Source organism: Scyliorhinus torazame, chromosome 25 (assembly GCF_047496885.1).
Source record: "Scyliorhinus torazame isolate Kashiwa2021f chromosome 25, sScyTor2.1, whole genome shotgun sequence".
Taxonomy (NCBI): Eukaryota; Metazoa; Chordata; class Chondrichthyes; order Carcharhiniformes; family Scyliorhinidae; genus Scyliorhinus; species Scyliorhinus torazame.
Window position 1 is genome coordinate 9,587,043 of NC_092731.1, and position 24,128 is coordinate 9,611,170.

Here is a 24,128-nt window from a genome sequence, read left to right on the forward strand (position 1 = left end):
GGCCGAAAGCGCATTCAGTGATCGCCCGGAGAATCCCTGTTTGTGCCAAAATCGGAGGCAGCACCACTTTTGCAATGCTCCGCATCCTTGAAAACGGCATACTCGCAGAGTACGGCGTTCGCCGTCAGAACAACCTCAGGGCGTCCCCTGAGGCCCTCCCCCGATGCTCCAACCCCAACACGCCGGGTTCCCTACAGTGTGGAACACCTGTCCTTTCTATTTTCATGAACCTGACGGGGAGGCTGCGGACTGAGTCCAGTGCCGCCACAGTCGGGGGTGGGGGGTGGGGGGGAGCCGTTCCGCAGGCAGGGAGGGCTTTGGCGTGGGCTGGGGGCACTGGAGGGGGGGGGGGTGTTCTGGGGATGGCGAGGCTGACTACAGGGGGGCAGGTTTTGGCAGGCTGGGTCCGTGCACGGCCGGCGCCAATTTGCATGGAAATCTGGAATTTACTCCCTAAAAGATGTGGATGCTGAATCAATTGAATTTTCAAGAAAGAGGGATAAATGGAGTTGATGTATCGATCGGATTGGATTGGATTGAATTAGCCACGATTTAATTGAATGGCAGAAGTTTTGAATAGTGCATGTGACCATTATTGAAAACCTGATCCAAATAAGTAGAGACAAGGGGCGTGATTCTCCGCCGGAGTGATACTCCGTTTTGCCAGTGCTTGGGGGTTTCCCGACGGCTGGGACTGCCCCACGTTGGGAAACCCCATTGACCGGCTGGCGTAACGGAGAATCCCGCTGGCCGATCGGGGCAGAAATGTGGCACGGCGAGGCGGAGAATCCCGCCCAATGTTCTTTGTTTGAAATTTTCATTGTTAATCGTACTCAAGAGCGTTCGTCCTCTCAAATTCACTCTGGAATCCGACTTGAATCACATCTTCTAACTAGGACCGTTACCAACTGAGTGAAGCTTGCATGTCTGTTCCACCAGCTGCCATTCATTAACCAGACTCACACAATGTGGTTTTCAGGATTCCAATCAAATTTTCCCATCTCCACGCTGACAGTGCAAATTTCTATAGGTTCGAGGAGCTCTGACACCTCACACACGTGTGCATTCTTCATGTAAAGACTTCAATGGACGATGGTGGCAGGCTGTTTCACTGGCATCACAACCAAGCCTAACCATCCACAATCACATTCTTCTATTGTATAAGCTTATAGTGGGAAATCTTTGTTAATTTTGCTTCAAATGTTCACCTATTATTACATCACTGTGATCTATTTCTGACCCTTTTCTGGATTGACTCTTATATCTTTGGGAATGGCATTCCACTGACATACAGGACAAGTCCAGACTCCCACAAGTCCCTGGATTATTATTCTTTCCACTCGATCCCTTGCAAGGATTTCATTCCGTTCAGTAAATTTCATCATCTCCATTCAATTTGCCCTCACGTTATCACCTTTTACATGTGTTTTTAAAATTGTTATGGGCCAGGGTTTAGAGAACCCCAAAGTGTATCATGGAGTTCACCTGACCCACAACTTTTACTAGATTGTGGTTATGGGGAGCACACGGGTTTACCTTACAGGTGTGATGCACCAGAAATCTACAGTACTTATAAATTAAAACAGTATTTATTTATGAAACCAGTTAACACTTTGTAAACCCACAGTAAACATCTTAACAACTATCAACACTAATAAATCCCCCAAAGAATACAGTACTCTATAAGTAACTCTTAATCTTTCCTTGCAACATCCACAAGACAAAAAGAACCCTTGGTCCAGAAAGACATCTGGTTTAACTTCACTACTGAGAACAGTCACCACGTTGAAATCGCCAAATGGACATTCATAAGCCTGCAGAGATTCATCACATCTTGCTGTGACTGCAGCTTCTCCAAATCTAAAACGAAAAAAAAAACTCACCCTGCAGCTGCAAGCACAAAGCGCAAGTAAAAGCAGACATCCCAGCTCCACCCACACTCTGACATCACTGATAAATACCCATTTCTTAAAGGTACATCCACGACAGATATTTTTATAAACACCCATTTCTTAAAGGTATTCTCACATGAAACCTCCCCCAAGAAAAAAGAAATAAATCATCAACTTCAAGATGGTTTCATTTTTCACCTTTTCACTTTCCTTTAAGAAATATGGACATTTTTTTAAAAAACAAAACAAAACACGCTAACATTTATTCCGAAATCGCTCCAAAAACGTCAACGGATTATGATCAGTATATATAATGGTGTCAGACGGATTGCTGGCCACATAAATGTGAAAATATTGCAAAGCCAGCACCAAACTCAAAGTTTCCATCTCAATCGTTGAATTCTTTTTCTGGTGAGAATTCAATTTCTTTGAAAAATAACCAATAGGCTGCTCTCGTCCTTCGCCATCGTGTTGTCGAAGCACCGTACCTACACCCACATCACTCGCATCCACAGCCACTTTGAATAGTGGGATGGCTAACACAGGAGCAGTGGTCAACGCAGCCTTCAGGCAATCAAGTACCTGTAGACACTCCGCTGTCCACTTAAATTTGCTACGTTTTCTTTAGCAAGTCCGTCAGTGGAGCAACCACACTACTTTGAGGGCAGCACGGTGGCACAAGTGGATAGCACTGTGGCTTCACAGCACCAGGGTCCCAGGTTCAATTCCCCGCTGGGTCACTGTCTGTGCAGAGTCTGCACGTTCTCCCCGCGTCCGCGTGGGTTTCCTCCGGGTGCTCCGGTTTCCTCCCACAGTCCAAAGATGTGCAGGTTAGGTTGATTGGCTATGATAAATTGCCCTTAGTGACCAAAAAAAAGGTTCGGAGGGGTTATTGGGTTACGGAGATAGGGTGGAAGTGAGGGCTTAAGTGGGTTGGTGCAGGCTCGATGGGCCGAATGGCCTCCTTCTGCACTGTATGTTCTATGTCTATGTACTAAAATTTGGCACAAATTTCCGGTAGAATCCATTCATGCCAAGAAATCGCATTATTTCCCTTTGTGTCGAGGGTATTGGAAACTCCCCAATAACGTTTGTTTTCACATCCCGTGGGACCATTCAACCCTGACCGATTGCATGGGCAAGAAAAGTGACTTGGGCTTTTTAAATTCACTTTTGGCTAGGTTTACCACCAAACCCACATTCTGAGGTCGATCGAATAACTCCATCAGATGTTTTAAATATTCTTCCCATGTCTGGCTGAAAATTACAAGATTATCGATGTATACCGCACAATTGGGTAATCCTGAAACAACCTTGTTAGTTAACCGTTGAAATGTGGCTGGGGCGTTTTTCATGCCAAATGGCATAACTTTGAATTGGTATATACCATCTGGAGACACAAAAGCTGAGATCTCCTTCGCTCTTTCGGATAAAGGTACCTGCCAGTAACCTTTAAGTAAATCCAGTTTGGAAATAAAAGCTGATTGTCCCACTTTCTCAACGCAATCCTCCAAACGTGGGATAGGATAAGAGTCCGTTCTTGTAACTGCATTAAGCTTTCAATAGTCCACACACAACCGTTGGGTACTGTCCGGAATTGGTACCATCACTATGGGTGAGCTCCATTGGCTACAACCCACTTCAATTATGCCATTTTTTAAGCATACTTTCATCTTGTTAACCTGTGCCAATTTTAAACGGTTAAGTCTATATGGATGTTGTTTAATGGAACAGCATTTCCCACATCTATATCATAGAGCATAGAACATAGAACGATACAGTGCAGTACAGGCCCTTCGGCCCACGATGTTGCACCGACATGGGAAGTCAAAAAACAAAAGCCATTTAACCTACACTATGCCATTATCATCCATATGTTTATCCAATAAACTTTTAAATGCCCTCAATGTTGGCGAGTTCACTACTGTTGCAGGTAGGGCATTCCACGGCCTCACCACTCTTTGCGTAAAGAACCTACCTCTGACCTCTGTCCTATATCTATTACCCCTCAGTTTAAGGCTATGTCCCCTACTGCTAGCCATTTCCATCCGCGGGAGAAGCCATGTATAGCCATATTTGTGCTTCCAAACTTATCTCCACAAACTTGCCCATGTGATATTCTCATGTGATAGTACCTTTAAGAAATGGATGTTTAAGCAATGTACCTTTAAGAAAACAGTGATGTCAGAGAGTGGGTGGAGCTGAGCTCAGTTCAGCCATTTTGAAGTTTCAGTTTTGAGGAAAAGAGCTTGGGGAGTTCTGTGTGTGCAGTGAGCTGGATCTGCCGTGATCTCTGCCATGAAAGACAATCTATGGATCATTTGGGTGATTTAAACTCATAATAGTAAAGCCTTTAACCTGATGTGTTTCTGTTTAAAGGTGTTAAGTCTCTCTTGGATGTTGAAAGGAATAACTGAAGGATTATTTAGTGTTGTAATATTTTCTGAGTTATCTTTGAAGTAAGGGGTGTTAAGAGATCCAATGTTTATTTAAGAGGTTAAGTTGAGTTCATGGAATAAACATTGTTTTGTGTTTTAAAAACCATTTGTCCATAATTGCTGTAATTTCACACCTGGAGAACAAGCCGTGTGCTCGGAAAAGCAACAATAGCATTAAAGGGGGAGGTTAGTTGAACTCCATGATACATTTTGGGGTTCTGAAAACGCCTCGCCCATAACAATATCAATAGCTCTTTCAGGTTAGTCCGTTTTTCCTCTCGAAGGTAACTCAACAATTTATCCCAATTTTTAAGAACATCCTCGTTTTCCAATATAACTTGAGGTATGTCAAATTCAAAGTCATCTGGATTTGGTTCGTCAATTTGAATTAGAATCTTTAAAACCTCTTCCTTTTCCTCTCCTTCCCGTTCAAAGTACCCTTTAAGTATATTCACATGACACACTCGGTGAGATTTCCTTCTATCCGGCATTCGTACTGTATAATTCACCTCACTTAATTTCCTTTCAATCTGATAAGGTCCACAAAACCATGCTTTTAAAGGTTCACCTCCCACTGGTAACAATACTAAAACTTTATCTCCACTGGCAAAACTACGAACTTTGAATTTTGTGCAATTTTTAAATGCTGTCCAGCCAATTCACCTGCTCTAAAATTCCCTAAAATTTGATACGTAATCCAATAATGTAACTTCTGATTTTCACTCACCAGCTTTTCCTTAAACAATTTAAGTGCTCCTCTTACCTCATGACCAAAAATTAGTTGAAAAGGACTGAATTACATTGACTTATTAGGGGCATCCCTAATTGCAAACAGTACAAACGGAATTCCATTATCCCAATCCTCTGGATAATCTTGTCTTCAATGTCTGATGCCACCTTTGTAACGCTCCCTGCGATTATGGATGGTACGCAGTTGATTTAAATTGTTTTATTCCTAAACTATCGATAATTTCTTTGAATAACCTTGAGGTAAAATTTGATCCTTGATCCGATTGTATTTCTGTGGGTAGCCCATTTCTAGTAAAGAATTGAAGTAACTCCTCCACAATCTTTATAGCTGCAATATTACGTACTGGATTGGCCTCTGAAACCTGGTAGACACATCCATTATCGTCAAAAGATATTGATTCCCACTTTTTGTTTCAGGAAGCGGCCCTACGCAATCAATTAAGACCCTTGTAAAAGGTTCCTCAAATGCTGGAATGGGTATTAAGGGCGCTGGTTTTATCACTGCTTCAGGTCTCCCTATCACTTGACATGTGTGACATTGTCGACAAAATTTAACTACATCTTTATGTAGTCCAGGCCAATAGAAATGTTTTTGTATTTTAGCTTGAGCTTTCCTGACTCCCAAATGACCTCCCACTGGTACCTCATGTGCTATTCGCAAAAACCTCCTTTCTATACCCTACCGGCAATATTACTTGATGAACTTCTGCCCACTTTGCAACTGCCTGCATATGCAAAGGTCTCCATTTTCTCATCAAGACATCATTTTCACGGTAATAACACTCCGGTATACACTCAGATTCCTCTTCCGTGTATGCTTTCTGATACATCCGTTTTATTTCTATATCTTTCTGTTGTAACTCTGCCAATTTTCCTGAACTGAAAATATCCGCCTCATCCTCCACCTGTTCTTGTTCTTTTTCAACCATCTATCTGATCAAAAATTGTTTCTGATAATTGCACTTCAACTTCATCTTCATTCTTTGATTTCTTCTCTTGTCTTAACCTGTGTCTTTGCGACCTTGTTACTACTGTTGCTAATTGTCTTTCTCTTAATTTGGCTCTGAAGATGGCGGTCAATATTGGTCTCCTTCCTTAATTCAAATTACGTTTGCTCTAGAGTCGCCAGGTATCTTTCGATACCGCCACAAGGTTCAAAACCGATTACTGATCAAAGACTCGATACACCAGTTAGTAAGTTCAAACTCAATGCTCATTTATTTACACACACAGTCAAATATACTCATGCATAAAACTCTACAAACTAAACTATCACTACTGCTAAAAGCCTATACTTAGCTTTGGGCGCCCACTCAGTCAGAGGAACAATGGCCGTTGTTCGGTTCTGAGGCTGCTGGGGTCGAATTGGTACGGAATAACAGCTAGGAGCATCTGTCTCGTAGCGTGCGTTGACCTTGGACTTACTTGTTCTGATGTTGCTGTTGGGCAGGTCTCCCCTTGGTGAGAGCCGGGGCCGCAAGAGAGCGATTCTCTCTTGGGGGATTCTTCTTATACCCAAAAGGGGCTTCGCGTGCTTTTGGGCGGGCCTTGAACTTGGCCCCAATTAATTGGGACGTTTCCCAATCGTTCTCATCGATTTCCTCCAATAGAGGAGTGGGTGCCCTGATTGCTGGGCGTGTCCTAGATGGCCGATGGCCGGCTTTGTTCTGGTCTCCTCTGGCGCCGGGGTGTATGTCTTGGTATTGTTTACTTAAATGTTACCCTTTTGTTCCCGGGGATGGCTCATTAGTCTGGAAATGGTTTGCAGTATCGGTCTTGTCTGGGAGCTATGGTTCCAATCAACAGACAAACCTTGCACCTGCTTGCTTTCTTCGTCTTGTCCATTTTCCCTGCAATCTTTGCAGAGTGTCCATTTTGTAATCGGGAAGTGGCCATCCCAGATGGCTACACACCCTCCTTGTGATCCTCAACGTGAAGCATGAAGGATCACATTACTGCGTCGTCTTTGTTCTCTGACCAAGCGGGACACCCGTAAGCAGTTCATGGGCTCTACACTGCCCTATCCTATGAAACGCAATTCTTTACCTAAAATCGTTTTTCTTACATACATCAGTATAAAACTCTACGGGGCGTTATGACATTCAGGCATGCATTACAAAATTTAAAAAATGGAACCTCTAACTATCCTGAATAAACTATCCTCACTCAAACAATCAAAAATAATGTACAACACTTTAAATGTACAAAATAGCAGCAACACAAGTTTCTCTGGCCTGGCAGTCAGACACAGAGGTTTACATTTCTTTATTGAACAAAACACACATAAAGAGGAGCGGATGCACTTTAATTCATGTCAAGGGGTTCAGTGTTTGGTGAAGTCCGAAAATAAGGGACCTAAACCTGAATACCGGGGCGAAAGAGCGGTAGGTTCTCCTTCGCCATTTTCTGATTCTAAGTGTATGCACGACTCCGCAAAGTATCGCCAGTACTAAGAGGGCTTCTACTATGTACGATAGTGAATACCAGGTGATAAACTTATCACAACAGGTCATGGTATCGTTAACTGTCGCGGGGCTAACTATCGCGGGGTTCTGTGTATTGCAGGGGTGTGAATCTTTCACGGCCTATGTGGTTGGGGTCAGGGAGGTAGCGTCCGCGCGCAACTGAAGGGATCTCGCTAAGAAGATCCAGGTGAAAAAGATGGAGGTCGTCTTCATCTTTCCGTCTTCTTCTTTGTCTTCCTCTGGGGTTCCTGAGGTTCCGGAGTTCTATGGTCACAAGCATAATATCTGTTATTATCTTGCTTAAGATCTCGTATGTCTGTCTGTCTGTCTTTTGTTGCCAATTACCCATTGTGATTGGTCACATTCTGTGACTCCCTCATTTTTTTTTTAAACCAAATATTTGGGACAAGACATCCGAGAAAATACTGACATAGTTCGAGCTGTCTCGCAGCCTATGCGATCTACCATCCTAGTGTTTGAGGATGTAAATAGCATACGGAAGCAACCTAAGGGTTGCCGAAAACAAACAGAAGAATTTAGAATTGAAAGTGCAAAAATGGGGTGCGTATGGGCCGCGGCAGGTAAGAAGTGGGTGGAATCCCCGGGTAGGATGGTGATCAGTGCTGTTTGTGCTCTCCCCGAGAGTAGCTGATCAAAGGCAGGTCGGGGATCAGGGCCGTTTCTCCACAGCCTGAGTGACCGGCAAGAACGGCTAAGAATGTTGTCGTCGTGGGGGGCTGCCTCCCGTGATCGAATCAGGAGAGTAGCTATGAGTGGTGTTCTGTCGACAAACTAGTTCCTCTAAACGGTTGTCTGAAGACAAACTAGTTCCTCTAACAGTCACTGGGCGTCAAAGGGGTGGTGGCGTGGGGCCAGGAAAAACTTTTTTAAAAACTTCTAAATTTACACACAATAAACATGTACATTAAACAAACAAACATACAACAAACATGGTGCAGGTTCCATCAGAAAGGACACCGTATCTCTCCATCAGTTCCTTTTTTCCATCATCTGGACACCTCATTGATCAGTAGCGAACAGGGTCGCAAAAGGATTCGGTTGGTGCGAGTCTAACTCTATGTCACCATCTTCTCCCAGCTGCCATACTCTTGACTGGAGTAGTTTGGCTAAAGCTGCTTGGGGTGAATTGGGGTCCATCTCATCATTCCGGATGAGCCTGAACGAATTGTTGCGGTGCCAGAATCGGGTGGCGAGGTTGGAGCTACTAGGCTGTAATCCGTAATCGTCGGGCAGTGGGTCTGGTCAGGGGCTTTGATGTATGGGATCTCGAAGGGATCGCTGGAATCATGGTGGGAATCGCTGGCAGTGGAGCCTGGTGCATGGTATAATCATAAGGTGGTGTGCTGTGGCTGTCGTCATTGCTGTCGCTATCACTGTCGCTGCTGGTTGAAGGAAGAGAGAGGCGGAGTTGTGCCTCTGGGGGTGGAGTTGAAGTTGTGTCTGAGGATGGGCTGGACTGGCTGGGGGAGGGTATGAATGCTTTATCTGTGGGCGGGGCGTGCTCGTCTGCTGCTGCGAGCAAGATGTGGTGTGAATGGTTGTTCTACGAGCCATAAGCCTTAAGCTGGTTTATGTGAAACCACACAGACTTGCCGTTGGGATATGTGATCTTGTATACCGAGGGGCTTACTTTGTCCGAAATGGAGTACCGACCGGAAAATTTGGGGGAAAGGAATGAACTGGGGTTGTATAGGGAAAGCATCACCTGCTGCCCTACTACAAACTCGGTGGCGTGTACCTTGTTGTCGAAACAAGCCGTGCTTTGTTTCCTCCTGGTTCCAAGTCTCACAGCTGCTGCGAGTTGCGCTGCCGTTATGGTCTCTATTAACTGTTGTACAGCATTTTCATGCGTGAGATGACTGCGGGGCTGGCCAAATCCAGTCCTAATAAATACTCTGTCCCTTTCATGGGGCGTCCGGTCATGAGGGTGTGGGAGGTGTATCCTGTGACGTGGATACCGTGTTTCTTAGGAACATTAAAGCAAATGGGAGAACTGAATCCCAGGTGCTGTTGTTTTGTTGCACCATTTTCCTGAGGGTGGCTTTTAGAGTCCTGTTCATCCTCTCCACAATGCCGCTTGACTGGGGGTGGTAGGCTATGTGAAACTTTTGCCTGATTCCGAAGATTGTGAGGACGTTTTTCATTACTCGTCCTGTAAAATGGGAGCCTTGATCGGACTCTATACTGTGTGGGAGGCCACATCTTGCAAAGGTGTGCTGTGTTAGTATTTTAGCTGTTGTCTTGGCCGTATTCGTTCTCGATGGAAAAGCTTCCACCCATTTTGTGAAGGTGTCGATGACCACCAACACATACTTATAACCATTTCAGCAGGGGCATAGGGGTCCTATGTAGTCTATCTGCAAATTCGTCCAGGGGCCATTAACGGGGCGGGTGTGACTAAGCTGAGCCTTTCTTGCATATCTGTCCGGATTGTTCTGGGCACAGATCAAGCAATTCTCGATGTAGTGAGTAACATCGGCTTTTAAAACAGGCCACCAGCAGAGCAGTCTGAGGTGGGCTAGGGTTGGTTCAATGCCTTGGTGTCCATGATTGTCATGGACCTGACAAATAATCAGGTTCCTGTCCTGGCTGGGAACTACATAAATGCCTTCTTTGAAAATCATACCGTCGTGTGTGGTGATTGCGTTTTTAAACTTGTCGTACAGGGCTGGGAAGGTTCTTTTTGAAACTTCCCTGACTTTTTCATCTTCCTTCTGTGCCTTTGCTACATCCTGAATGTTGGTCTGTAACCTGAACTGCGTGTACTGGTGCGCTCTCGGTGGGGGGGGTTCCAAAAGTAACCATGCCTGGAACCTGCCTTTGCTAGGGCGTCTGCTTTAACGTTACCTGGGGGGGGGGGAAGAACGGTGATGAGTGCGAACTTTAATTATGCAATATTTCCTACTTTTGGCTGTCTCTAGGATATGTTGGAGTAATGGGGCTGAGGGTAGGGGCTTTCCATCTGCGGAAACAAATCCTCTAGTTTCCCACAGGGGTAGGAATTCCGTCGAACTATTACAGACATACAAGCTGTCCGAATAGATGTCTGCTGGGGTCGGGAACGAGTCGGGGTGGTCTACAATATAAGCGATTGCTGTCAGTTCTGCTGCCTGCGAGCCTAAGTGCCCGGGCAACTTTAATGAGATCTCATCTAGGGTGCGTCCCTGTGCGACCTCTACATAAATGCCGCAACCGGAAATTTTCTTTCCGTTCAAAACTGTGGAGGAGCCGTCCACATAGATTTTCAGGGGTGCGCACGTGCCTGTGGGCTGGGGTCTCTGGGGTGTATTACCTGCTTTCCTGGGAGGTGTTTTAGGTATAAATGGGCCTGTGTTGTGTTTGGTGGTGATGATCTCACACTCATGAGGGGCTCCTGCATATTGCAAATTATCAGCTAGGAAGGTGTGGGTCTTGGTTCTTTTGACTGTAATGTCCCGTCCCTGTAAAAGAAGGGTCCAACGGGCTGCGCGGATTTGGCTGACTGTGCCATCTTTAAGTCGACCGTCTAATAATAGCTGTGTTGGGGTGTGTTCAGTGAGAATGGTGATGGGGTTGAGTCCTGTAATGTATGCGAAGTACTGTACTGCTCAAAAAACTGCGAGCAGGTGCCTTTCGCAGGCAGAAAATCCTTGCTCGACAGGATCTAACACGCGTGAGGCGTATGCCACGGAGCGTAATTGGTCATGGAGTTCCTGGAGGAGTACGGCCGAAAGGGTTCGGTCGGTGCCTGCAACCTCAATTGTGTATGGAGGAAGTGGATCTGGTACCTGTAATGCGGGGGCTGTGCTGAGGGCTCTTTTTAAAGCATCCACGGCATCCGTGTTCTGTGGAAGCCATTCCCAAGGTGGCTGCTTCTTGAGAAGGTCGGATAGGGGCGCTGCTTTTGTGGCGAAACCGTCAATATGGTTTCTGCAGTAGCCAGCCAGTCCTAAAAATGACCGGAGGGCTGAGACATTGTGGGGAAGGGGCAATTTGTCGATCAAGTCAATTCTCTTTTGCTCGATCTCGCGTTTACCATGTGTGATTACTATACCCAAGTAAATCACTTTTTCCTGCAAAATCTGGGCCTTCTTGTGGTTGACCTTACACCCAATTTCTTTCAGGAGTACTAGGAGTTCAGCGAGAAGCGAAATGTGCTCTCCCTTTGTGTCGGTCTGTAGTAGCAAGTCATTTACATACTGGACCAGACAATCGGGGCGGGAAAATTTTGCTAGTCCCATTTGCCATCTGTCGGTGGAAAATGGAGGGGGAGTTGTGGACGCCTTGTGGAAGGCACGTCCACGTATATTGTTGTCCCTGGAATGTAAAGGCAAATTTGTACTGGCACGCTTTATCCAATGGAATGGACCAAAAGCCGTTACTAATGTCCAAAACCGAAATTTTTTTTTGACTCGAATCCCTGTTTGAGCATTGTCTCGGGATTCGTGGCTGTGGTGGGGGCTGCTACTGGGGTTACTTTGTTCAGTTCCCGGTAATTAATGGCCAGTCGCCATGATCCATCGGGATTCAGACAGGCCAAATTGGTGCGTTGTTTGTGGAGGCTACTGATCTGAGTACGCCTTGATCCAGCAAACTCTCTATTACCTTTGAGATTTCTCCCTCTGCCTCTTGGGGAAAGCCATACTGCTTTTGGGGTCTCGGGTCGGGACCTGTAATATTTACCAAGCCAGCTATCTTGCCACAGTCGTGCTTGTGCTGTGCAAATGCTGCTTTATGTTCCTGCAGGACTGCCCTAATCTGTTTGTCTATATTAATGGCTCGAGGGACGAACCAGAAGTCTCCTACTGAGCTAATCTTGTTTTCATAGTCTCCAACTGTGAGTGTGGCGCGAGCTCGTGCTGCCTTTGCCATTCTCCAAACACATTTATGAACTGGATCAAAAGAGAGGTTGTGGGAGCTCATAAAATTGATTCCTAGGATGTGTTCAGCTGTCTGGGGTAGATCAACCAAAACTGCGGAGTGTTTGGTTATAATGTTCCCTATTTGTATCGCTACAGGGGCTGTGATGTGTCCTTGTTGTAAATGACCTGTAAAGCCTCTGAGGGTGATGGTGTCTGTTGTGGGCCACATGTCTCGCTGAAACATTGTGGAGGAATTGAGTGTCGTGCGGGACCCTCCTGTGTCCCAAAGAAATTCTACGGGGTGTCCCCGGACATTGCCTGCTGCGACCGGTCTACCAGACTTGTCCCAAAGTGTGTCGCAGACCCAGGTTGGGGAGCCCGAACACCGTCAGTCAGTGCCGTTCATGTCTATGTTCACTGAACGGGCGCTAACGCTATGGATTGGCTTTGCCCTATTCTTATTTAGGGTGCCTGTCTGTTGGTTTCTCTGCTGCTTTTGGAGTGCATTGCACTCTCGTGCAAAGTGTCCTAACTGTCCACAGTTGTAACATTCCTGGGGTTTTGGCTGAGGTGGGCTGTTCCTGCCCTCATTTACCCATGCGGGGTTCTGGTGCGCTTTAACTGGATTCATATCTACCTGCTCTTCATCTGGTTTTATAAATGCGGTTTTGCTTTGGACTGATTGCTCCCAAGCGCGGGACAATCTCTTCAAACCCCATTTCTCATTGTGGGCCTCGTCTGAGGGGTCGTAATTTGCACAAGCTCTCTGTCCTGCGTCTGTTGCATGAGAGACTAGGATTCGAGTCCATTTGGCCATGTTATCTGGGGACAAATGGGCGCGGGCTAACTCTCAGAAAACTGCTGTGAAATGTATCCACAAGCGTCCAGCCAATGCTATGGGATGCTCTGTCTTCTTTTGCCTACACTTGTTTAGGCCTTCTACGGGGTCTCCTCTGTTATAGCCGATCGCATCTTGGATCGCTGTGTGCATCTCTTGGAGTGTGCCTCCTCCTGCATTCTGTGGGTCGGGAAGGGCTGCCACGACTGAAGGGTCGAGGCTTAAAACTGTGAGCTTCACTTGCTCCTTTTCGTCCAGGCCGTACATGGTAGCCTGCTGTTTAACTCTCGCGAAAAACTGGTGGGGGTCTGATGTGGGAAGGAACGGTGTAATTTTTCCACACGTGTCCCATAATTGGGTCACGATTAACGGGGTTGTATATAGGAAATCTGCGTCTCCTTCTGCTGCGGCCCTGCGATGTGTGGTTACAGGGTTCATGGGGGTGTGTTCTGCCTGTTCAGTCGGGGGTTGGGCTGCTTTTCTCTTTTGGGGTTTTTCTTGCGGACATGTCCCATGTATATATCTATGGGCAGTCTCATTTAACTCCTGCCAATCGGGGCCGTTTACCTGGTCTAATTGGGGTCCAAACGTATTTTGAAACCCATTCTGAACGAAAAGCAGAGATTGCAATTCTGCAATTTGCTTCCGGTACGTTGCGTGATCAACTGAGCTCTGCCTTTGTTCCACTTCATGGAAGTGTGGAGCACTTGTAGGGCTGCTTTCAAATCATTGCACTGTTTCTGCAATTTCTCTACCTGTTGCTCGGTTTCTTGTCTTACCAAGACCGCACGTTGCGTGTCCTGGTAGGCCTTATCATATTGGGTCTGAAAACTACTCAAATGGGCGAGACAAGACTGGTGTGCCCCCTTGGCACCATCCACCTCTCTGTCCCTCGCTGCTAACTGTTCTTTCAAATCTTTATTCTCTTTCTCAAACTCGCTCACATCTCCCTCACTACTTCTGTCTCTCTCCTCTATCTCTCTACGGAGCGTCCGAACGACCTCCTCTGTGCCTCGCAATTGTGCCAAGCAGGAAATGATTGCCAGCGGCTTGCGAGCTTTCCCTAAGCTATGCTTGTGGATCTCTGACAAGTTCTCCCACCAAGTATATCCTATACTCCCGGGACCTGTTTCATCATTCGCGCAGAATTCGCTCCAAAGGGGCCATCCATTCCCTTTGAGGTACTTCCTGATTTCCTTTTCCCATACGGGACACTGTCCTGCTCTACTGGTCGCTGCGACCTCGAATTCCTGGGGGTTCATAAGGCGTTCCATTGCCTTCATTGCCATTTTCTCTATCTGGGTTCTCTACTGAATTTGGAACAGGGGGTGATAAAGTGGTGATGTAAACACGGGTATGGCTTACACTAATTTTCGGCCTACAAAACTCCCGACAGTTTTACGTCACAAAATCTCTCAGGTTTACCTTATATCCCTGTTAGTATGCATGCATTAACACACTTCTGAATCTCGGAGGTTTGATCAGCATTGTTCTTACACTTGTGGTTTTTCTGTTTCTAATTGGATTCCAATTCAAATTTGGGTTCTCTCGGAGTCGTTAGGCCACTTCTAAGTCGAGGCCTGTCAGATGTCGCCAGTAAATATTGCTAATTGTGTTTCTCTTAATTTGGCTCTGAAGATGGCGGCCAATATGGTCACCTTCCTTAATTCTAATTACGTTCGCTCTAGAGTCGCCAGGTATCTTATAATCCCGCCACAAGGTTCAAAACCGAATACTGATCAAAGACTCGCTACACCAGTTAGTAAGTTCAAACTTAATGCTCATTTATTTACACACACAGTCAAATATATTCATGCATAAAACTCTACAAACTAAACTACCACTACTGCTAAAAGTCTATACTTAGCTTCGGGCGCCCACTCAGTCAGAGGAACAGTGGCCGTTGTTCGGTGCTGGGGTCAAATTGGTACGGAATAACAGCTAGAAGCGTCTGTCTCGTAGCGTGCGTTGACCTTGGACTTACTTGTTCTGATGTTGCTGTTGGGCAGGTCTCTTCTTGGTGAGAGCCGGGGCCGCAAGAGGGCGATTCTCTCTTGGGGGATTCTTCTTATACCCAAAAGGGGCTTTGCGCGCTATTGGGCGGGCCTTGAATTTGGCCACAATTAATTGGCCCGTTTCCCAATCGTTCTCATCGATTTCCTCCAACAGAGGGGTGGGTGCTCTGATTGCTGGGCGTGCCCTAGGTGGTTGTTGGCCGGCTTTATTCTGGTTTCCTCTGGCGCCGGGGTGTCTGTCTTGGTATTGTTTACTTAAATGTTACCTTTTTGTTCCCGGGGATGGCTCATTAGTATTGAACTGCTGTGGCTCCAATCAACAGACAAACCTTGTACCTGCTTGCTTTCTTAGTATTGTCCATTTTCCCTGCAATCTTTGCAGAGTGTCCATTTTGTAATCGGGAAGTGGCCATCCCAGATGGCTACACTACACAACCCGGAAAAATCCCAAGATACTTGTCCTTCAACACTTCAGTTGTCTGATTTTCCACTGGCTTATCAACAACAGTAGGCATCACTCCCACCTGCAATCCAGCTATATCATTACCCAAGATAAACTGTATTCCTGGACAAGATAGCTTCTCTGTTACTCATCCTACCACTTCACCACTCTTCACTGGACTTTCCAACCTTACCTTATACAATGGAACACTACTCTTCTCACTCTGAATTCTACATATTACCACCTTTTCTGGCAATTCTCTTCCCAAACTACATAACTCCTCATCTCTTACCATTAAAGATTGACTAGCTCCCGTATCTCTTAAAATTGTGACTTCTTTACCTGCTCCTCCTGATACACACGAGCAAACTTTACCCACACTTTAAAGAGATCTGGCACCTTCTTATCAATCACCTCTTGATCAGGCTGTACAATCTTTTACACCTCCTTCGCTTCACTTAGGCTTTCTTTTACCACTTTAACAAACTCCACTGTCTTATCCTGTTTTATCCTATCAGCCTTCCCAGTGCTTTTCTTCAACCACCAACACTGTGACTTTACATGGCCTAGTTTATTACAGTGAAAACATTTTAAACTTTTCATGTCTCTTCCACCCTCCTGGATTTCCTTTTTAATCTGAGGTACTCTCTCCTTATTATCTCCCATCAGATCACCTTCACCTTTACCACTTGAGTATTACTCATGTCCCCAGTTTCTATCCCTCATAGGCTGAAACTGATGTCCTAAACCAAACTTTGATTTATGAACTAGTTCATAATCAACTGCCATTTCTGCTGCCAATCTCACAGTTTTAACCCTCTGCTCTTCCACATGAGTTCTCACTACAACAGGAATTGAATTTTAACACTCCTCCAAAGTATAATTTCTCTGAGAGCTTCATACGTTTGGTCTATTTTCAAAACCCTTATCCACCTATCAAAATTACTCTGTTTGATCCTTTCAAATTCCATGTATGTTGACCAAATTCTTTACTAAAATTTCTAAACGTTTGTCAGTCGGCTTCAGGCACTAGCTCATATGCATCGAAGATGGATTTTTTCACCTCCTCATACGTCCCAGATACCTCCTCCGATAGTGATGCAAACACTTCACTAGCCTTACCTACCAGCTTTGTTTGAATCAGTAATACCCACATGTCCTGTGGCCATTTCATTTGTTTAGCTACCTTCTCAAATGAAATGAAAAAGGCTTCTACCACCTTCTCATCAAATCTTGGCTCTGCGTGAACATATTTAAATAGATCCCCACCAAACCTTCGACTATGATGCTCTTTCTCACTATCCTCCACCTGGACGTTTCCCTTTACGTCCACCAATTTTAACTGACTCATGTTTCATGGCCATTTTCCAAAGTTCAAACTATCTCTCTCTTTCTTTTTCCTCTCTTTCTCTTTCTTTTTCATCTTTAATCATGGACTCTAAAATCTTCCCAATGACCGAAGTCAGGCTGACCAGTCTATAATTCCCCATCTTCCGACTCCCTCCCTTCTTAAACAGCGGAGTTGTTTCCAGTTCCCTGGGTCCCTTCCTGTCTCCAGTGATTCCTAAAAGATCACCACCAATGCCTCCACAATCTGCTTAGCTACCTCTTTTAGAACCCTGGGGTGTACTCCATCTGGTCCAGGTGTTAAAGGTAAGATCCTGGCATGGATAGAGGATTGGCTGACTGGCAGAAGGCAGAGTATGAGGATAAAGGTTGTTTTTTCAGGATGGCAGCTGGTGACTTGTGGTATGGTGGCGTGCCTCAGGGGTCTGTGCTGGGACCACAATTTTTCACAATATACATTAATGATCTGGAAGAAGGAACTGAAGGCACTGTTAATAATAATTGCTTATTGTCACAAGTTGGCTTCAATGAAGTTACTGTGAAAAGCCCCAAGTTGCCACATTCCGGCACCTGCTCGGGGAGGCCGGTATGGGAATTGAACCCGCGCTGCTGCCTTGTTCTGCCAGCTGTTTAGCCCACTGTGCTAAACCAACCAGCCCCTGGGGATAGGGGGAGGGTGTTGGGGAGGGGGGTGGACCAAACCAACCAACCAACCTGTTGCTAAGTTTGCAGATGATACAAAGATCTGTAGAGGGACAGGTAGTATTGAGGAAGCCGGGGGGCTGCAGAAGGATTTGGACAGGTTAGGAGAGTGGGCAATGAAGTGGCAAATGAAATACAATGTGGAAAAGTGTGAGGTTATGCACTTTGGAAGGATGAATGGAGCCATAGGCTATTTTCTAATTGGGAAAATGCTTCGGAAATCAGAAGCACAAGGGACTTAGGAGCCCTTGTTCATGATTCTCTTGACATTAATGCGCAGGTTCAGTCGGCAGTTACGAAGGCAAATGCAATGTTAGCGTTCATCTCGAAAGTCCAAGACCAGTGATGTACATCCGAGGCGAGGCCGTAAAAGGCTCTGGTAAGACCCCACTTGGAGTATTGTGAGCAGTTTTGTGCCCCGTATCTAAGGAAAGATGTGCTGGCCTTGGAAAGGGTCCAGAGGAGGTTCACAAGAATGATCCCTGGAATGAACAGCTTGTCGTATGAGGAACGGTTGAGGACTCTGAGTCTGTAATCTCGTTGGAGTTTAGGAGGATGAGGGGGGGTCTTATTGAAACCTACAGGATACTGCGTGGCCTGGATAGAGTGGACATGGAGGGGATATTTCCACTTGGAGGAAAAACTAGAACCAGAGGACACAATTTCAGACAAAAGGGACAATCTTTTATAACTGAGGTGAGGAGGAATTTCTTCAACCAGAGGGTGGTGAATCTGTGGAACTCTTTGCCGCAGAAGGCTGTGGAGGCCAAATCACTGACTGTCTTTAAGACAGAGATAGATAGGTTCTTGATTAATAAGGGGATTAGGGTTACGGGGAGAAGGCAGGAGAATGGGGATTAGAAAAGTATCAGCCATAATTGAATGGCGGAGCAGACTCCATGGGCTGAGTGGACTCATTCTGCTCCTGTGTTTTATGGTCTTATCAACTATTCTAAGGTTCAGTGCTGTTCTTCTATTACTGGATTTCCTATTCTCCACAATGTTGAACACACTTTTAATTATTTTCTCGTATGTTGTTGCTGTGTATGTTTTGTCCTGTCCCCTATTCTGTGCCCCCCTAAATGCTGTTCATCAGTAAAGCTTTACATTCTGAGAAAAGTTCTGCGTGGAGAAGTTAGCTTGCGTTTTCTCAATACATGACATCAAATTTGTTGCTCTTTTCATTGATTGCCTGCTGGGAGCTACTCTGACTGCTTATTGATGTTACTTGATCATGATGTTGCTATGTTGGAATGCACACAAGTGTGTAATTCTTATGTGCATTTTTCTTGTTTTCTTGTCTGATCTCATAATTTTGTTTTTAGGGCACATGTGTGGTTCCTCTGCTTTCCTCTGTTTTGAAAGGCACCAGCCAGTGGGAGACTCCAGAAGAATTTAACCCAAACCATTTTCTTGATGAGAATGGGCACTTCAAAAAGAGTGAAAGTTTTATGGCATTCTCGGCAGGTACAATCTCTTTCCTTTGTTACATTTCTCACTTTGCAACACCACATTTTAACCCCAAACTTCAAAACAGTGATCACAATTGCACCAAGCCAGACGATGCAGGGATTTTGGTTACAATTCCGCGATTTTAGAGAATAATTTCCTCCTGTAAAATTTCAGGTGTCATCGTCAGTGCTTCCAAGTGACACTTTACACACCAACTTGGGTCTCACAGGGAGCATTCAGCTCCACACCTTGTTACAGGCCTGGTTCAAATATGGACGAAAGAGCTGAATTCCAGAGGTCAGAGTGTCTACCTAAGACATCTAGGCAGCATTTGATCACATGTGGATTCAAGCAGCCCTATTAAAATTGAAATCAATGGAAATCAATGGGGGGAATCACTACACCAGCTGAAGTTATACCCAGCACAAAAGGTGATCACAGTAAGAAGTCTTACAACACCAGGTTAAAGTCCAACAGGTTTGATTCAAACACTAGCTTTCGGAGCACTGCTCCTTCCTCAGGTGACTCTGAGGAACTGGCTCCGAAAGCTAGTGTTTGAAACAAACCTGTTGGACTTTAAACCTGGTGTTGTAAGACTTCTTACTGTGCTCACCCCAGTGCTATGCCGGCATCTCCACATCACAAAAGATGATGACTGAGGTTGTTGAAAACTTATCATCTCAGCCCCAGGACGTGGCTGCGGGAGCTTCTCAGGGTAACTATCTTCCCATTTGAAGGCTTGATGTTGGGATGTTCACTGATTGTTCAGAGTTCACTTCCAATTGCAACTCATCAGATAATGAGGCAGTCTGTGCCCACATGCAGCAAGACCCAGGCACCATTCAAGTTTGGGCTGATAAGTGACAAATAACATTTGGCTACACAAGCACCAGGCAATGACCATCTCTGACAACAGGAAGTCTAACCACCTCCCCAAAGCATTCATCGGCATTTGGGGGTTACCACTGACCAGGAACTGAACTGAACTGAAATATAAATACTGCGGCGACAAGAGTGGGTCAAAGACCATATATTCTGCAATGAGTAAGACACCTCCTGGCTCCCTAAAGCCTTTAAACCATCTACAAGGCATAAATCAGGAAAGTGATAGAATATTATCCACTTGACTGAATGTGAGCAGCTCAAGCAACACTCCAAAGTTCGACATAATCCTGGACAAGGCTGCCTGGTTGATTGGCACCCCATCCACCACTTAAAAACCTGGTTGGGAGCATAATTGGAGATAATAGGTATTAGTCTGGCACAAGGTAATCAAATCCTCAAAGGGCACAATGATTCCTGTGGTTAGTTGGGTGTGAGAATTATGGAGGACAGAAAGGGTTAGGGTTAAACAGTAAAAATGTCAATAAATATTCTCAAGCATTGCAGGATTCCATCACCAATAAGCGAGTAAATTACATTTTGTTGAATATTGAGTATGTGGGTTAGAAAATGACCATTCACCTCATGGTTAAGATTCAAATCCAGTGCAGATTGATGGGATGCCAAGAGGGAACTCCACCTAAGACAGGCAGAAGTGTCAGAATTTCAAAAATTGGAAAGTTAACAGCTTGAACACACCCACTTCCATTTATCACAAGAAAGCAAACAATACTACAAACAAATTTCAGAATTTTTTCTTAACCTTTCAGGGAAAAGAATCTGCCCGGGAGAATCCTTGGCTCGCATGGAACTCTTTCTTTTCTTGACTACTCTGCTGCAGAGCTTTGTCTTCAAGCCTGTTATCGACCACAAGGAAATTGACATCTCACCAGCCATAAGTGGTTTAGTAGTTGTGCCAAATGATTACGAGTTCTATTTCATTTCTCGCTAAAATCAACTTGGTCATCAATTGATCTAGAATTGAAAAAAATAGAATGTTTTTTGTGATGTTGGTTGAGGGATTGATATTGGATCATTATCTTTAAATAGTAGTATTATATTAACATAAGAGAGCAGGTCAGGCTTCTCTCATTCAAAAGATGGAACTTATAGCAGTGCAGCACCCACTCAGTACTGTGCTGATTGTGTCCATCTCTGGAATGCAGCTTGAAGAGCCAGCCTATTAACTCAGGTGACAATGCTACACCTGATCTAAAGTTGACACTTGTATCTTACATTTACTAATTCAGAAGATAGCGTGATCTTCAGTATCCAGAATCCTGTCTAATCTTTGGTTGCAGAAATTCTCTTTGCTGGCATCACAATACTTGCCAACAGCAAACGCAATCTGATGCACGATGAGCAAATTAATCGATATGAAAGCAGAAACGAAGCAATGATAAAAGTGATTATATATGATTTTTCTGTAATCCTATAGAATTGTTATAACATTTGTTTAAACAGCTATAAAATAAAGTTGTCTTTGGAATTCATTCTGTATACTGGACTGGTTGCTGTATTTTTTAAGACACAACTATGATAATCATTCCGTCACTCAGAGGAAGGTCATGACCTTACATCAGAAGATGCCCATGTCTGAACTGTGTTTTAGACTTCCCTTATACGCTGGGATTTGTGAACATTTCCCACAAGGGATAAAATAGTTGATTCCATGTCTGCTACATATCCACCCCCGCCCTCCAAGTTATCAGTAAGAAGTAATTGAGTATATATTTTTTACCGTTTGCACAAACTAGATTCTCTGATATTAATGTTTATTGGGACAGTCCTTTAGGCAATTCAAAAAAAAACCCAAGAGTCCACATCCAGGCATTTGATAGGTGCATCTGCAATAAAGGACAAATTAAAATCTCCCCAAATTTGGGTCTGCACATTTGATGCTGTGGGCAACATTAATACTGGGGTGAGAATATTCTTTATTTACTGCTTTTCAAATTAATGTTACATTCAAAATGAGAGTCAGACTTTCATTTTTCATCACCCAGTGTTGTACCGTCAATATGCCGCAAGGCAGGTTGAAGTAACGTCAATTAAAGGCTTTATTAAGCAGAACTTGATCCCCAGCAGCTTGGTTCCAGAATGCAGCTGCTGGGGGAAATGCCGGGTTCTTATACCGGCATTTCTGGGCGGAGCCCAGTAGGCAGCCGATCCTATCAGGACCCGGCATCCCTCCACCAATAGCCTGTCGACACGTGGTGTACCGTATTAACCCTAATACATACCACCACGCCCAGCAATGGCATCAAGAGCTCCAAAGGCAGCCACGGAATGGGAGATTCCTCTACTTTGGCTGAAGGTGGTTCTTACTGGTTTTCTGCTGACTCACATTTTATCCATATTCTGAACAATGGTGGATTCATTTTGCTCTGGTGCTCATTCCGACCTTGATTACTGGTACAGCTCATTTTTAATATGAAACTAATTTTGAATTCTGTTCATTAGAACAATAGTCAGTTCATATTGTCAGGAAAAATGTTGCATTTTTCTCCAGGTAGTTTGTGGATGTGTCAAGTTCTGTACCTCTGTTAAAGTTATGTGTTTTGTCATGACCTAAGGTTATGAATACTGAAATCCTTATTTTTAAAAGGGTTTTAAAATGAAACCCTCTTCACCGGCCCGTTCAGGCCCCTCACGTTCCACGTTATCAGCCGGATTGGAGGGGCTCTCACCCCCCCCCCCCCCCCGACTAGCCATCTCCTTTTCTAGGCCAGTCCCTTGTCTGTGCCGCCCTCACCCTCCAGTCTCCCAGCCGGAAGACCCCCCACCCCGACCACCTCTTCTGTGTCCCATTCCCTTTCGGCCAGTGCAGCAGCAACCCTTTTCTCCTCCCCCCCTCCCCTCCCTCCCCCCGCTAGACCCGTGTCTAGATTTTTTGCTCCCCCCATATCACTCCCGTAAGTCAGCTGACACCTGCTGACTCCGGCTGACCCCGAAGTTCCTCTTCGGGCTTTTACCTATCCTATCACATTTACTCCTTCGTTTTATCTCATTGTGACATATCTGACTTAATCTTTTGATTTACCAAAGGGAGGACTGAAGCAAATCAGCTATTTCTGATAGGTAAAAGGTTATTTTTTTGTAAATATTAAAGCCCAGTCTTTAAAACCCATTCACATTGTCATTGATAACAATCTTCAACAATAGAGTGGGCAAGCATTGCATTTCAAGCATTACAGCAAACATTATTAAAATTCTTAACAAATTAATATTATGCAATAACAATGAATCAATTATTTGACTGTATTACTAACATATTGCTAAAAGATTAATACTGAATCAGTAGAATCAAATTCAATGAATACGCTGCCTGGCTGCTGGCACCCTCAGAGCAGGGAATCGGTAGCCGTTTTGCGCCAGTTTTCCTGGCATTAAATGCCACCGTTTTCACGCCGATTCTCCAGAACAGAGAATCCAGCCCCAATGTTTGCCACAACTGACATAATAACCTGAGCCTCCTGAAGTACCGCCACATCTACCTCGTCCTGTTCACCTTGTCATTGGTAATGACTCATGGGAACTACGCCCCCTCCACTGTCCAGCTGCAGATCTCTGAAAGGCAGGCTGTAGTTGCTGATCCCCGCTCTAATGTCCAGCACATGTCCTACAACAGCAGGCTGCTGTTGGTTTGTTCCTCATCTGAGGTCCAATCAAAGGAAGCCCAGATGCTGCTCACCCTGATGTGATTCTCAACTGTAGAAAGTAAATTCTCAGCAAAATTACTTTGAATGAACCCTTTCGCACTATTGGGTAAGAAGCTGATGTAAGTATTGAATATTAATTGTCGGGTACCAGTTTAAATCAATCCCTTCAATTGCCATTGTGACTTTACCTTGCTTTAAGTTTCAGCAGAACTGGGAAAACTGGATGTGATGTTAAGTTTAAAAACGTGTGGATATATTGATCCAATTGAGTGAGGAGCATGTATTAGTGGTAACTCATATCAAAGGAATGCATGCAGAATATGCATTCAAGATAAAAGCAGAACTCAGTAGGTCGAAGCAGGCTTGCCAACATGCTCGTAC

General features: G+C 44.9%; 1 protein-coding gene and 1 long non-coding RNA gene across 2 annotated transcripts in view; one reads left to right on the top strand and one right to left on the bottom strand.

The window, feature by feature from the left end:
• LOC140402302 (cytochrome P450 2C3-like) overlaps positions 1-21,578 on the top strand; it is a 121,320-nt gene extending 99,742 nt beyond the window's left edge. Inside the window, exons 8-9 of the mRNA XM_072489984.1 lie at positions 19,077-19,218; positions 20,856-21,578. Coding sequence (XP_072346085.1) covers positions 19,077-19,218; positions 20,856-21,037 — 324 coding nt within the window. The 3' untranslated portion in view covers positions 21,038-21,578. The remainder of the gene's footprint in view (positions 1-19,076; positions 19,219-20,855) is intronic.
• The window catches only part of LOC140402304 (uncharacterized), a 148,832-nt gene that overhangs the window by 18,902 nt on the left and 105,802 nt on the right, over positions 1-24,128 (bottom strand). Inside the window, exons 3-4 of the long non-coding RNA XR_011938118.1 lie at positions 20,849-21,060; positions 20,668-20,725 (exon numbers count right to left, since the gene is read on the bottom strand). This is a non-coding gene — a long non-coding RNA (uncharacterized lncRNA). The remainder of the gene's footprint in view (positions 1-20,667; positions 20,726-20,848; positions 21,061-24,128) is intronic.